A 13,388-nucleotide genomic window follows, 5' to 3' on the forward strand; every position below is an offset into this window, starting at 1 on the left:
ACAGTTGGATTAAATAGGAGCCCCACTTGATAATCCCTATATTCTCCGCCATGATTGGCAATTACTTGGCTTGCCTCCCTTAAACTATATATTGAATGGCAACATCTATAGAACCACTTAGGACAATCTGACAATCTTATTTCCAATAATAAAAGCAAGTAAATAATGAGATTTCTACACAGGTTACTGTATATATGCAGCTACTACAAAAGATGCAACTTATATATAATGATCATATTTATAAATATATATTACGATAATGCCACATATTCTTTTATAACATAAAGGAAGTATCCACCAAAAAAAAAGAGACCACAATCTCATTTTTGGTAGAGCACGAGATATCCCATCACTGACTCTCATCACAATGGACTACTGTACTCTGAAAATATGTCCGAATTCCAAATAGTTTCTCCCAAACCATGTTTATCACATCATGCCTACTTCCAGGGGTTCAACAATCCTAATTATTTCAAAATATTATCGATCTTGATAGGTCTGAAAATATGTCCAAAATCAAAATAGTTACTCCCAAACCATGTTTATCACATCACGCCTACTTCCAAGGGTTCAACAATTCTAATTATTTCAAAATATTATCGATCTTGATGGGATTCAAAATCACAATCCCTTGAAAATGAGAGAGGGTAACTACTTTGCCTGGCCCCGAACGGGTATAATCTTTAAAATAATATATAATTAGAAGTGAGAACCCTAGCTGTTATGATAATCTTGTTCTATTTCTTTTTTTTTTTTTTTGCACGTGCATAAGAGCTAGAGTAGCACTAATTATTTCATGAAATATTGGGATATTTAGTTCTGTCAAGCTCTTAAAAAAAGGTACTTCTCAATGTTTGAACATGGAAGCTCCCCAAAGTGGAGAGGAGAGGAGAGGAGAGGTGTGCTTATTGTGCTAAACCCCAATTCAAAATTGTTCTAACATTGAATTAACTATTGTTTATGTAAGTACTCATAACCGCAATCATATATTTGACCTCATAGTGTGAAATAGCTAGTGATGTACAAGGGCCCTCTATCCTACCATGGTACTAGAATCAATTCATATTCAAATATAATAAAGCAAAGCATTAACTCGAGGCACGTGCATACAATATGCCTCGAACAACTGCAGCATACGTGCTCATTTTGTACAACTCTTTTGAAGAAATTTCTCAATCTTAGATTTCCTAACAAAACTCAAACAAAAAAAACTCTCCACCTACTCGGATCATATGCTAATTAAGTATTAGTTGGTCAACAAATTATTCCTCATATTAAGTTATGCGGAAAGGTAGGGAAGGCTCCAGTCCAATCATGCATATAACCTCTCAGTTGATTTTCCTTGGCTACTAAGGAAGACAAAGGAGCTCGTCACGAGTTCGGCAGAAAAGAATTACATATAATTGCCAAATAATTAGTGATACCTACTCTCTCTCTCTCTCTCTGTTGGTATTAATTATGAAGTTGATAATAGGAACCAGCCAAATACGGCAATCAATGACGGTACGAACATCACCCAACGTTAAGCCTTTTGGCAGGAACACTGCCGAATTAATAAATATGTGGATGTTGGCTAAATGCATGGAAAAGACATTCACGGAGCCGATTTGCTGGATGAATGATGTGGGGGACTCCCTGTAAACGCGTCCCTCTCCCTCGTTCTCGAGCCCTGTGCGCCCCCCCGGGAGTTGACCCTTTCTCCGCTCCTTTAGTCCTCTACCCCCCAGAAATCAACCATGGCAGAGAGAGAGAGAGAGAGAGTGGAGCAGAATCCACGGAAAAAAAGAGATTAGAGAGCCAAAGGATTAGGGCACCATGGGCACAAATGCCGAAGCTAACAAACTCGTCCGCAGGGAAGGCATGTGCCGATCGAGTATTTATTTCCTAAACGTGCGAGCTTCTAAGGATAAAAGAGGCGTTGAGCGCGTCCTCATGTTTAACCCCACATGTGAAGCCAACCTCTCGAAGGCCTCGCCTCTAATACGCGAACGTATCCGCGTGGACAAACTCCCAAGGGGCATGGCATCATATGACTCTTTAATTTTGCTCCTCATCCTCTTCTTCTTTCCTAAATCACGATGGAAGCACAGCTTGGTACGTAGAGCTATCTAGGGACAATTATTTGAATAACAGCGTGGTGAAGATACAAACATGAAGCTTCCTTCTGTCGATTTGATTTGTTCGATGCATGATAAAAGAGAGAGAGAGAGAGAGAGAGAGAGAATCTCTAGGTGCAGGGTTGTAAAGAAGTCAATAAGCCATGCTTTGTATAACAATTGATCTAATTAAGCTCCTTTAACCTTGGGATGAGTTTACCTGACCTTAATTCACCAAGTTCTTAAGTCATTCTCCTGTCATATTCATAAAAAACATGTTTAAAAGGGTTGCCAATTAATTACTTTCGAATGTTAGTTGTGGTAAGTAAATGCTGTAACCATTGTATTAAGATTTAGCTGTTAAGATGATATATATAATTTAGTTGGAGGCAAGTGGCAAAAAAATAAAGCTATTCGGGGGAAAAAAAATCGTTTGAGGGTTTGTGCTAGCTAGAGCGGATCGATCGAGCATCCTCTTTAACAGAAGTAGTGCTTGCATGCAACAAGCTAGCTACAAAAATGCAAGATCGATGGTCCTCTCCTCCTTAAATGCCCCCCTATTCATCATTTCCAGGTCATCTGGTTCGACAGGCAAGGGCTTCAGCACACCTTCAAATGATGGATGGAGCATATATACGGAGCACGAATCATGAAGTTGATCGGCCATCCCCAAGCCAACTTGGTTCCAGCGTGCAGATGAGGCCCATGCACATATGCCAAATCTACTTCATTTGGAGCCTAGCAGCCTGGCGTGCTCAAGTTGGCGTTTTCCCCGCTTTTCCCTGACGGTGCCAAGTTCTCAAGATCAAGCGTTCATTTCATTACATCTCTCTCCACATCTACATGCATGGATGTATGCGCAGTGCAGCAGAAGCAGCAGCAGCAGCACTCTCGTCAAGGGCTACGGGGAGGAGGCTCAGTGCTGGTCCCTTCCAAGAACATGCATGCAAACGCACCTCTGCACACCGAGGGACAGGTATTATGCCAGACTTCCCACGCTGGCGTACTTCCCTGCCTCGCGTTTTGATTCGTCTCCATCTAACCAGGTACTGTTGGGAGAACAATAATAACTCCACCACGGCGGAATGCTCCCGAACGGAACAAAAGTTTTGGGGGACTCACGGTTGTTGCTACTCTCCTTGCCTCCATTCCAAATTTCCAATCATGGACGCCAACCATGGGGCGCGAATATAATAATATCCATCTCTATATACCAAAGAGAGAGAGCCTCAACAGTACGTACGTAGAAGGGATGGACCGATCGATGCATAGCTACTCATTCTCTCTCTCTCTCTCTCATCTCCTAGAGCTGGGCCACCACCATCTCACATCACATGGTGCTGCTCGACGATTCCCTCGGCCTCCCCCTTTACCTCTTTCGAGCTTTGTCTCCCTTTAATAAGAATATAAGTCTTAAAATATTCATCGCCAACTGTTCCTCCGCCAAGCTCCCATTATTTCTTTCTCACATACCTCCCTTGGGCTTTTAGCGGTAACTGGAAAAAAGCGCTGCAGTGTCTCTCTAGCTTCCTGTGCGGGTGGCACCCCACACTTGATTCTCCCCACCGCCTCTCCCTCACCCTCTCCATCGATCTCTGTTTATGTTCTGTGAGTTATCGAACCATTCTCCAAAGTTTGTACGTATATGTACAAATAGGAGGATGACTTTGTTGTTTCTTGAAGCACCGCACAAACCGCCGGTACCATGTTCTGAAGCTGGAGCCTGGAGGCTTCCACATCTTTGATGACGATCTGTTAGGACACACAGCGAGAGTTATGAAAGTGGAGCTGGCTTTCCAGAGGCCTTTGCAAAAGGTCAGGAGCATGTGACCTTCTTCCCCAAACCTGTCGATGCTTTGGAATGATTTGGGACCAACAGCATGAACCCCACCCTCTCGAACCCTAAGCATCCCCTAGGTAAACACCTATTCCATCGCGCTCCAGCGCACCTTCCTACCTACCCATTTTCAATTCAACCTAATTAATTTGATCCAACTGCGAGGAGGGAACGGCGACGATAACAAGACTAGGTTCTTAGGTGTTACCTCACCTCTAACATCTTGTCATGGAGTTGAAAACTAGGGGCTCTCGCAAATGGCCACCATCCTCATCGCCATCTTTCGCTCTCTCTTTTCGCCGCTTTCTTTTGCTCCTCCGGCGACGTATCTTGTATTACTTGTTCCAACTTCCGGTGCTTTAAGAGCTGAGTACTGCTGGTCCACAAAATCTAGGGATCCACTTCGTTCTGGCTACTTCTATTGGCTGCTGGTCTGCCCCTCCTAAATATGAGACGGTTATATTCGTTGCCTAGCTCTCTTTCATCTTGTCAGCAGCAGCAGCAGCAGCAGCAGAAGCACCAAATATTTAATTAAATACGTGTATGGATGGGGATACCAACAAGGCAAACAGTGACGTGGGCATATACTTTTACATTAAATATATCTGAAGCAAGCGATCACAGCTACAGTTGTGGTATTAGAAGCGGTAAGCGGGATGCATATAAGTTTCAATCCAAATATCCAATTAAGAAGCAAGCAAACTAGCTTGAGTGGAGAAACAACAAATCTTGCAGCAGAAGTCCACACGATAATATATACGTTGCTACCAGGCAGGCAAACTTAGTGATTCCCAGGCTGATTTGCAACTCTGCTTGCCATTTTCCGGACAGATAGGCCCCACATTCCTTCGAACAAAGCCAGCTGGGGATCACGTAATGCAGAATACCTGGAATAACTTGTTGACGATTATAGCTGAGGGTAATTAACCACGATGATTATTGCTAAAGCTACGAACACTTGGATTTAAAGTTGATGCTGACCGCCCGTACGTGAACAAAACCGAAAGAAAAGATCGATGCGGCAACTGCAAGGAACATATTGTTCGTGCGAGCTGGAAAAAAGAAAAGGCTATGCGTATTGAGGCAGCTCTTCTGAAGTTATTACCCACGCAAAAATTTACATTGGAAGTTCATTTCATGATATTTGTTGCACTAATCGATCATGGAATTAGTTGCGCACAAGTGGAGGTCCGATGTGCGAGAAATGCATCAGATAATTAAGAAGCAAACATGTAGAGAGATAGTATTGAAGATTTAGGTAGAGGACAAGAGGGAAAGAAGATTGATGCGAGGCATAGGTACCACAAGATTTCCTATAAATTCTAGCTTTTCTCTGGAAATGGTTTCATTGTACCAGTCTAAATAGTAAGAATGTACTTCATGGCCTTCTACCCTGATGCCCAAACTTCCAAGGACATACACAATGCATACATACATGAAGTACACCGTATGCACTTCATGACCTTCTCCAAAACATGTATACATAATGTTTCCCTTAGTTATTGCTCAACTCTAGCTACACGTGTGGACTTGAATGCTGCTCGTAAGTTTGGGTTTTTTAATGCACTGTGCAGCTGATGTTGTTTGGGATAATCAAGCAGTACGCCAACACGTACACAATTTGATGCTCTAGCTCTACTCCTCGCGCGAACTTTAGTTCTTTGAATAATAGCATAAATGTGAAATAAAACTTTAGGCTGCGTTAGAAAGTAAAAGCACCGTTTTTAATTAAGTTGTGTCTTTTTATAATTAAGCACAGCCATTCCTTCTGATAGATGCTCCTAGTGTGTCGTAACGTCAAGTCACACTTCGTTTACCCTCCTAGAAAAAACCTTTTCATTTTTTTTTTACAATTTTTCGGAGTTTTTTTTTTTTAAAAAAAAAAGACTTTCAAGCTTGTGATTCTGGCACTTTCCTGGCACATTTTTCTTTTAATTTTCCTACTATATATTGAGATGGAAACTTGTTGGGAATGATCAACCTTTTATTCCATTGATTGCGCCATCTCACATTTTAGCTTGCTATATATGAAGTAAAATTTCTTCTTAGCAACGGAATGGGGTATTAGTCGGCAACACAAAATGTTAAATATTCCACGTCGTAGGAGAGCATTCGTTGTGGTTTCTAAGAGTTGTAGCTGCACGTGTTCCCGAAGCATTTTCTGTTTCGTTTTTTGTTAGCTACATTCTGGAAATTTATTTGTCGTCAACTTGATCAAAGTTTTGAATAAGGTAATCTCGAACTAGGTGGTGGGCAACTGCCGCGGCCTTCTACTAAAAAAGAAAGGTATATATATATATATATATATATAAGCAATCTTGAACTATACCAGTAACACTCAGTATGGGTTTAATTCGTTATATAAATTTTATATAGACCAACAAGAAATCTATTTGCGACATTTACATGTAATGGTTGATAGATGTGCCTTTTCATTTCTTCAGATTTCTAAAAATTTTGTGATTCATGCATAAGGCTTCTTAGAAAAGAAATGTGGAACCCAAGATGAAGCCACTTCGATGACAAATCAAGGGAGTATTCTTAGAAAAAAATTCGGAGAGGCAACATAAAAATGTTGATATTTTTTTTGTCCATCCATTAGAGATTGGATGTCAATTCTTGACAACAAAAAAAAAGTGGACAGAATCTCCTCGACTTATGAATGCCATTCTCAGATAGTAGCTGCTAAGGGGAAAAAAAATGCAAAGATTTGGACTTTATGAGAACAAAACTGGGTCATTACTGGCCATGGCCAAAGACTTGAAGAATAAAAAAGATTTAGTTGGGCAAGTTTTACGGAAAAAGAAGGCTCAAGTTTTTGCAAAGAAATAGAAGTTGAGGAGCAAGGGAGAACAGAAAAACATAGGGATAAGGGCAAAGATGTGTTCAAGGCGAGGGAAGAGAAGAACCATCTAGCATTCAAGAAAGAATTCAACTCAAACCTATGAAAGTATATCAAAGAAATCCACTAATGAACCTAATTATGATGAAACCCTGAGTTCATATTTTTAAGCAAGAATTTTGTCCTGCTTCCAATGCTGGAACTGTAGCTTACAATGTACGTAGAAAGGCACATATAATATGAAGGAGAGACGGTGAAAAGGAATTAAAAGAGAAAAAACAATAATAAATGGAATATGCTGCACATTAGAATTTATGTTATGACCTTGGATTTGGCATTTGATAATTGGGCATCTAAAATTTAAGCCTTAAAATTTTCATCCGACGTAGCAAGTGTTGCTATTCATTTTATCGTCTGAATTGAGTACGGAGCATTTTCTTACAGTACCTGATCGATGAATCTTTAGCGACGTTGAAACTTATCCATTTAGGCAAGCAGAGCATACCTAAATGTTGCTTAGGCAAGCTAACTTAAAGAAATAATAACTTCTTGATTATTAACTTGATAACGGAAGGATTGGGTATCCTTTTCTTATTGCTTGCTTATAAATCAATTTATAATTAGTATTATAGAGGATCTATACATTAGGTCACTTGCTTCCTGCATCCCACCTCAGGAGAACATAAAAATGAACATTGTTTAAAGTTGTTGGTGTCTTGTGTCTCCTTTCCGTGGGTTCAAGATCTAGCATTCTCTCCCTATAAAGCAGCAAAGGCATTTGCGGGACCAAAAAGTTTCCAATATACGGGTTACCGGAAGGAACCGACCAAGGCCCGTGGAGAAAGAAGTGAAACAGCTTGGGGAAAGAGAGACCTATGCAGAAGACTATCAGTAGCTAAGAATCTATACAATACCTTTTCAATCTATGCCTTGTATTATAGTAACTAACCGGAACTTCACCCAAAAAGTTTAGCCAAAAAATATTAGCTGAAATTTCTTAAATATGCAAGATCTATCTAGTGCATAACTAATATAGAACTAAACATATATGTCCACGTGCTCCTCTCATTTAAACCCTAACAACCTTAAGATGCTAAAAATCCAAATCTATTCAAATTCAATCACAAACACCATAATTAAATCGTGGTCAATCCAAATGAACTTAAGCTATAGCATTTCTTGATCCATATGGATTGTGAATAAAATCCACTCTAATACCATTTATAACAATCAAGATCTCACTTAAAAAACGAGCTAGCCAAAATGCATTAATCACCCAAGATCTACTCATAACCGATGTGGAACCAAACATATACCCACATGAATCCTCATAATTATGCCCCAAATACAAGCCTTTATGCATTTAACTCATTTTGCCAACCTAACATTTCACCCGCAAAGAAGTCACAAGCAGACACCAGCTTGAGTTGGAGCAAATCCAGCTTCTGTCATGATCCAACAATAGCTTGGGACCGTGAGATGTTTATCTTGGCGTCCACTGCTCGAGCTTTGGACTTGTATATGATTTTCCACTAAATGACTATATCAGAAGCTGAAAGGTCACTTTTAAAAAGCTTTCCACTGCTAATTTTAAGATTCCCTGCTCATCATTCGATGTTGACTTGTGAATGGCTCAAGACTAATTGTGCTCGAGACCAACTGAAATAAAAGACAACCAAGCTCCTGTCTCCCACCACTTTTTTAACCCAAGAGTGCTAGAAAATGACCCAGATGGTCCACACCTGATCTTTCCCGAATCTTCACTCACCACCAAGTTGCAGTAGCGGTCTCCCACTAAATAAATAATCAAGTAGCTTTCAGGTACAAATGCTGTGATTGCTACTATTTTTATAAAAAAAAATTAAAACATACCGTCATAAGAATTACATTCGCAACATCATCGACAATGCCATACGGGATGGATGCATGAGATCGTGATAAGAAGTAACCCCATGGATACCTGATCCGAGTCGCTCAAAAAAGTAAAGGCAAAAAGTTGAGCTCTATTAAACAGACAGTTTTGTAAATTTTCCCAGTAACCAAATAATCTGACAAGGATTAAATAACCGCCTGATAGTTTTGGTTCACTACATCTAACAGATATCCGTGCCTTTGTTGCTCCTGCCTTATAACCTCCTGTTGTTTTTCAAGCCAGGGGAGAAAAGTAATGAAAACCTTCACTGCGAGGAACCAATATGCCTGCGATCAGTTGGAAGTCCTTGGTTTGCCCTTGTTAATGGAGTTCAGGTGCTGGGAAACAAATAGGACTGCCATGATAACTATCAGGCAACCAACAAGGGTGCTAAAAAACAGGGCTCCAGGCTGTCTAGACTGTACGAAACCAAAAACCCCACCAGAAGTTACGAGAATAACATCAGTTAGACCATCACCAGAGAAGTCCTCTAGCACCAGGGCATGAGTAGGAGACCCAGGCAAATCAATTGAAGTTAGCACGCTACCTCCTGGAGATATCACTACAGCCTCTTGATCACCAGCTGCAATTATAACCTCTTTATTATCATGTGCTCGCAGAGGGAAAGCCTTCAGAGTAGGCACCACCACATTTTCCATCATTCCAGATGGAGATGGAAGGTTGGACCAAGTTGCACCAGTTGAGAGTTGCCATCTCCAGATGACATCATGACCATGCAGGCCTGGAGAGTACGAGGTAACCTACAAGTTACAGAAAAGAAGCAAACAGTGAGCCACCAAATGCACAAGGTAATTGCAGCCGTTTTATGAGTTGTCGACCAGACAAGCTACAACCAAAAAATGTGATAAAAATTTGTCATACTAATTGGTTGGCGCCTAGTTATGTTTTAGCTCTAAACTACATGAAAATTCCAATAATGAAAATCAGACTAGATATAAACCTCTCCTCGGTTTGTCAAAAAGATGACATCACCATGGCTTCCTTTCCGATGCTTATGCCCATCATCTCTGCGTATCAGTATAGGGGTTGCCACCTCCAAGCTACCTGTATCAGCAGTCCTTCCAAAGCTTCTTGCAAAGTCTCCATGCTGGAATATATTAAAATGGTAATGACAGATAGATGCATTGAAGAGTTGCTCTCGTATTGGTACACCTGATGTAGCAACTGCCCAACAAGGTTTCAGCACTTCCATGGAACCACTTACAACAGTCTGTTCAGCTCCATTTCCCCCGACAACCTATAATCAGGATGAGGACACAATTACTATCATATTCCTTCAAAACCTACTTAATAAATCAAAGTGCAAGTTCCAGAAGTAGATAACAAAACCAACAATCGCACATCTTTTCATTAGAGGAATACATAACCATAACCATCAGGACTTGTCCTGACTATTAGGGGTTGAATTTGTAAATCCTCATTTGCTAAGAATTCCTATGCACCCCTTCCATGTGAGGAAAGATTTCTAAGATTACATTGAAGGAAAAAAAAAAAAGATAAGTTAGAAGGTTGGGAGCAACATAATGAGTTCCATTTGTTCTACATAAATGAATTCTTCATTTTTTCATTAAAGTGCATATTGTTTGTCTATAATGCCTGCATATGTGGTGGCATGCACACCTCATCCAAGTATCATATGTCTAAATATTTGGCAGCAAATTAGAAAAGATAAACACACATCCAATCCCAACACTTGCTCCCCAAACACCAAAGTCTCAAAGCATAGAATCTTGGTTCCAAGATCACTGCCAAAGATTTAAAGTGACAATCCAGTCATCTGTGAGAAACGCCACAATTGGTGTGATTTACCCAAGAGGATCACTAATGCACTATCATTAGCACCGTCTTGCCTACACTAGCCAAATTGTGCTTAGTTGACTGCAAAAGCTTGCCATAAAACTAATCAGAAATAGATCACCATTTTTCTTTTTTTCTTTTTTTTTTTTTTGGGGGGGGGGGGGGGGGGGGGGGGGGGGGAGTTCCAAATTTTGTCAAGTGAGGCACCTCAAATCCAGCATAATATCACAAAATCTCTCAAAAAACTGCAGCCACAACATAGCACTTTAGCATGCAAATGGAGTGACAATTTCAGGACTTTGCGAGTTTGCTCCATCGATAATTATGTCACAAAAACAAAGCCTTCTCAGATCAGTTTCAACCCTCCACCTTCGCAAATGGTGCCACTCCAATTGGATATGCTTTCAAGTAGATACTTTGATTTGTTTTGAACTGTTATTCCATTTCTTTTGCTTTTACACCAACTTGACTATTTCTTATTTGCACTGATATTCATCTTTCTACCACAAATGACATTCTTTAGATTCTTTAAAAGCCTTTCTAGAATTTGTTCTTCCAAACAAATGACAAATGCTCCAAATGCATAGATCTTTTTTTTTTCTGTATTTATGTGTGTGTTTGGTTGGGAGCTTGGGCTTCAACTATCCTTGACTCTTACACAAACAGGGTGACTAATGGGCAGGCAGGTGGGATCAAGAGTCCAGCAAGCAACAAGGAGGCTCCAATTGGACCAACTATTATCAGCTAATGCATGCACGTACGTACACATGATGTATGTATATTAATGCAAAATCCGGACTGTGACTCACTTCAGTCTGCAATTCAACTTCGGAGACATTTGATTATCAAATGGCATAATTTCAGATGAGATGGAACTACTCAAAATGACCCATTTCAGCTCCTAATACATGCAGGCCCCTACCTAACCACCTGCATTTGAGTTTCAGCAAAATCCTTCTAAACTACTCACAAGACTCTCTCCTGTCTCTCTCTCTCTCTCTGTGTGATACCCCAGCTTGATTATAGCCCAAGCCCAAGTCTTCATCAGGCCCACTTGCAAAGGCAGTGCCTTTGCTGTACTAAACGAAAACAAGGGAAGAGCCCCCTGTTTTGCATGGGACCGCAGCCCTATTCCTGTTGCGCTCTCTCCCTCTCTCCCTCGTAGCCCTCACCACTACCACTCTCTCTCGCGCGCACACGGATTCCCTCACAAGCCTTCAACCCGCCGCACTCTCTCTCCCTTGTTTGGCACAGCGTATGCCTCCTGCTTGCCTCCCTCCTTCCTCCGTGCCTCAGCCCTCTCTTCATCCATTTTCTTCTCTCTTAACAGAAACCGGTAGCCACTGCCTCCTTCACCTCTCACCCCCACTCCATCAGTGTTCTATCTCCTCCCTCCTTGTCCGACCATACTTCTCGCTCAGCCAAATGCCCATCCGCTGGCTGTGCTTGACCCTAGGGAGGACGGCACAAGGACGCTGCAGTTCCACCACCAGAGACTCTCCTCGGTCTCTTTTTCCCCCTTCACGATGACCGACGGCCATGCCACAAGCAACAGCCAAGGGCCAACTGCTGGTCACCGTCTCTTCCCTGCTCTCTCTCTCTCCCCCCCTCTTCTCTCCCTCTCCTTTCTTCTTTGATCATTCTAATTCTCTTTTCTGTTTTTAGAGGCTGTGATGAGTTGCGCTTGTATCTCATGCTTCAGATGCTGAAATTCTGTGCTGCAGCTGGACAATCCCGTTCCAAAATATTATAACGATATAATCATCATTATTTAAGACATACTCTCTCTCTTCCACCCCTCCAACTCTCTTCTATTCTTTCTCTTTGCCTCTATTAATCTCTCCTCTCTTTAAGCCAGCCTTAGAGGGGTTTCCACGGTGCCACCTCCCGCTTCTGCCTTGTGACAGGAAATAAGGTAAGATTAGTGATATGTTCCCTTGTTATGAGGAAAGTTAGTTTAGAAATTAGGACTTTTGAAATTTTAGAGAATTTTAGAAATCATTTTAAAATATTAGTATGCCACTGATTCGATACATGTATGTGGTTTTTAGATTATTAGGTCCCGAGGAACCCTAGTGAGGTGATTAGATTTTCTGATTGTTGACATGTGCGAGGTAATTGACCTAACACTTCACAGTATATTTTCAAAAAAATTGGAAATTATAGTTTATATTGTTTGAAAAAATAGTTTTTATGATTTCTGCTTCTGTTTGATTAAATGGTCAAGCATGTTACATTTATCTTTGAAAGTGATATAAGAATATAATATGTATTTTGATATTCTTGAAAATGAGTTATTTTGAATGCATGATTTGTTTTAGAATATTTGACTGGGTAACTTATGAAAATGCTTTTGTACTTATATTCAACATCGCTATGTTGGCCTTGTCAATTTGTAATCTGCGAAACTAGTTTCGACACTGCACCACTGATGATTAGAATAGTGGTATTGGTGCGCCATTATCTGCTATTTGTTATCCATTATCTGACCCATGCCACTAGGTTCTAGTATCAATTTGTGAAAAGTATACTTTTGAAAAAAAGTATTGTTCTCTAATATTTGATAAGAATGAAATTTTGCTCAGTCAACAAAATGATATTGTAATTGATTTGTTATCTGTTGACATGCTCTAACCTACTCTTAAGTGTCACTTACTGGGCTAGTGTAGCTCATTATTCTTCTTTTTCTCTGTTTTTCAGATTCTAATCTATAATTGGCTGTGTGACTTAGGAGAGCACGCTAGATTAGCATTTAGTGGATCTAAATTCTTGAGGATTAAGGTTATCTTGTTATTGATTTAAAATTATTAATAAAATGAGTAGATTTATTATTCAGGTAGCCTTGCACGTCTATGGTACGCCTCGCAGGCATGCAGTATATGT

At 40.5% G+C, this 13,388-nt stretch overlaps 1 protein-coding gene across 1 annotated transcript in view; it reads right to left on the reverse strand.

Annotated features, from left to right (window-relative positions):
• Nucleotides 1-8,590: 8,590 nt before the first annotated feature.
• The window catches only part of LOC103722191, a 33,207-nt gene continuing 28,409 nt past the window's right edge, over nt 8,591-13,388 (reverse strand). Inside the window, exons 12-13 of the mRNA XM_039123263.1 lie at nt 9,649-9,945; nt 8,591-9,448 (exon numbers count right to left, since the gene is read on the reverse strand). Coding sequence (XP_038979191.1) covers nt 8,981-9,448; nt 9,649-9,945 — 765 coding nt within the window. The 3' untranslated portion in view covers nt 8,591-8,980. The remainder of the gene's footprint in view (nt 9,449-9,648; nt 9,946-13,388) is intronic.

The sequence above is a fragment of the Phoenix dactylifera genome, chromosome 2, assembly GCF_009389715.1.
Source record: "Phoenix dactylifera cultivar Barhee BC4 chromosome 2, palm_55x_up_171113_PBpolish2nd_filt_p, whole genome shotgun sequence".
Classification (NCBI taxonomy): Eukaryota; Viridiplantae; Streptophyta; class Magnoliopsida; order Arecales; family Arecaceae; genus Phoenix; species Phoenix dactylifera.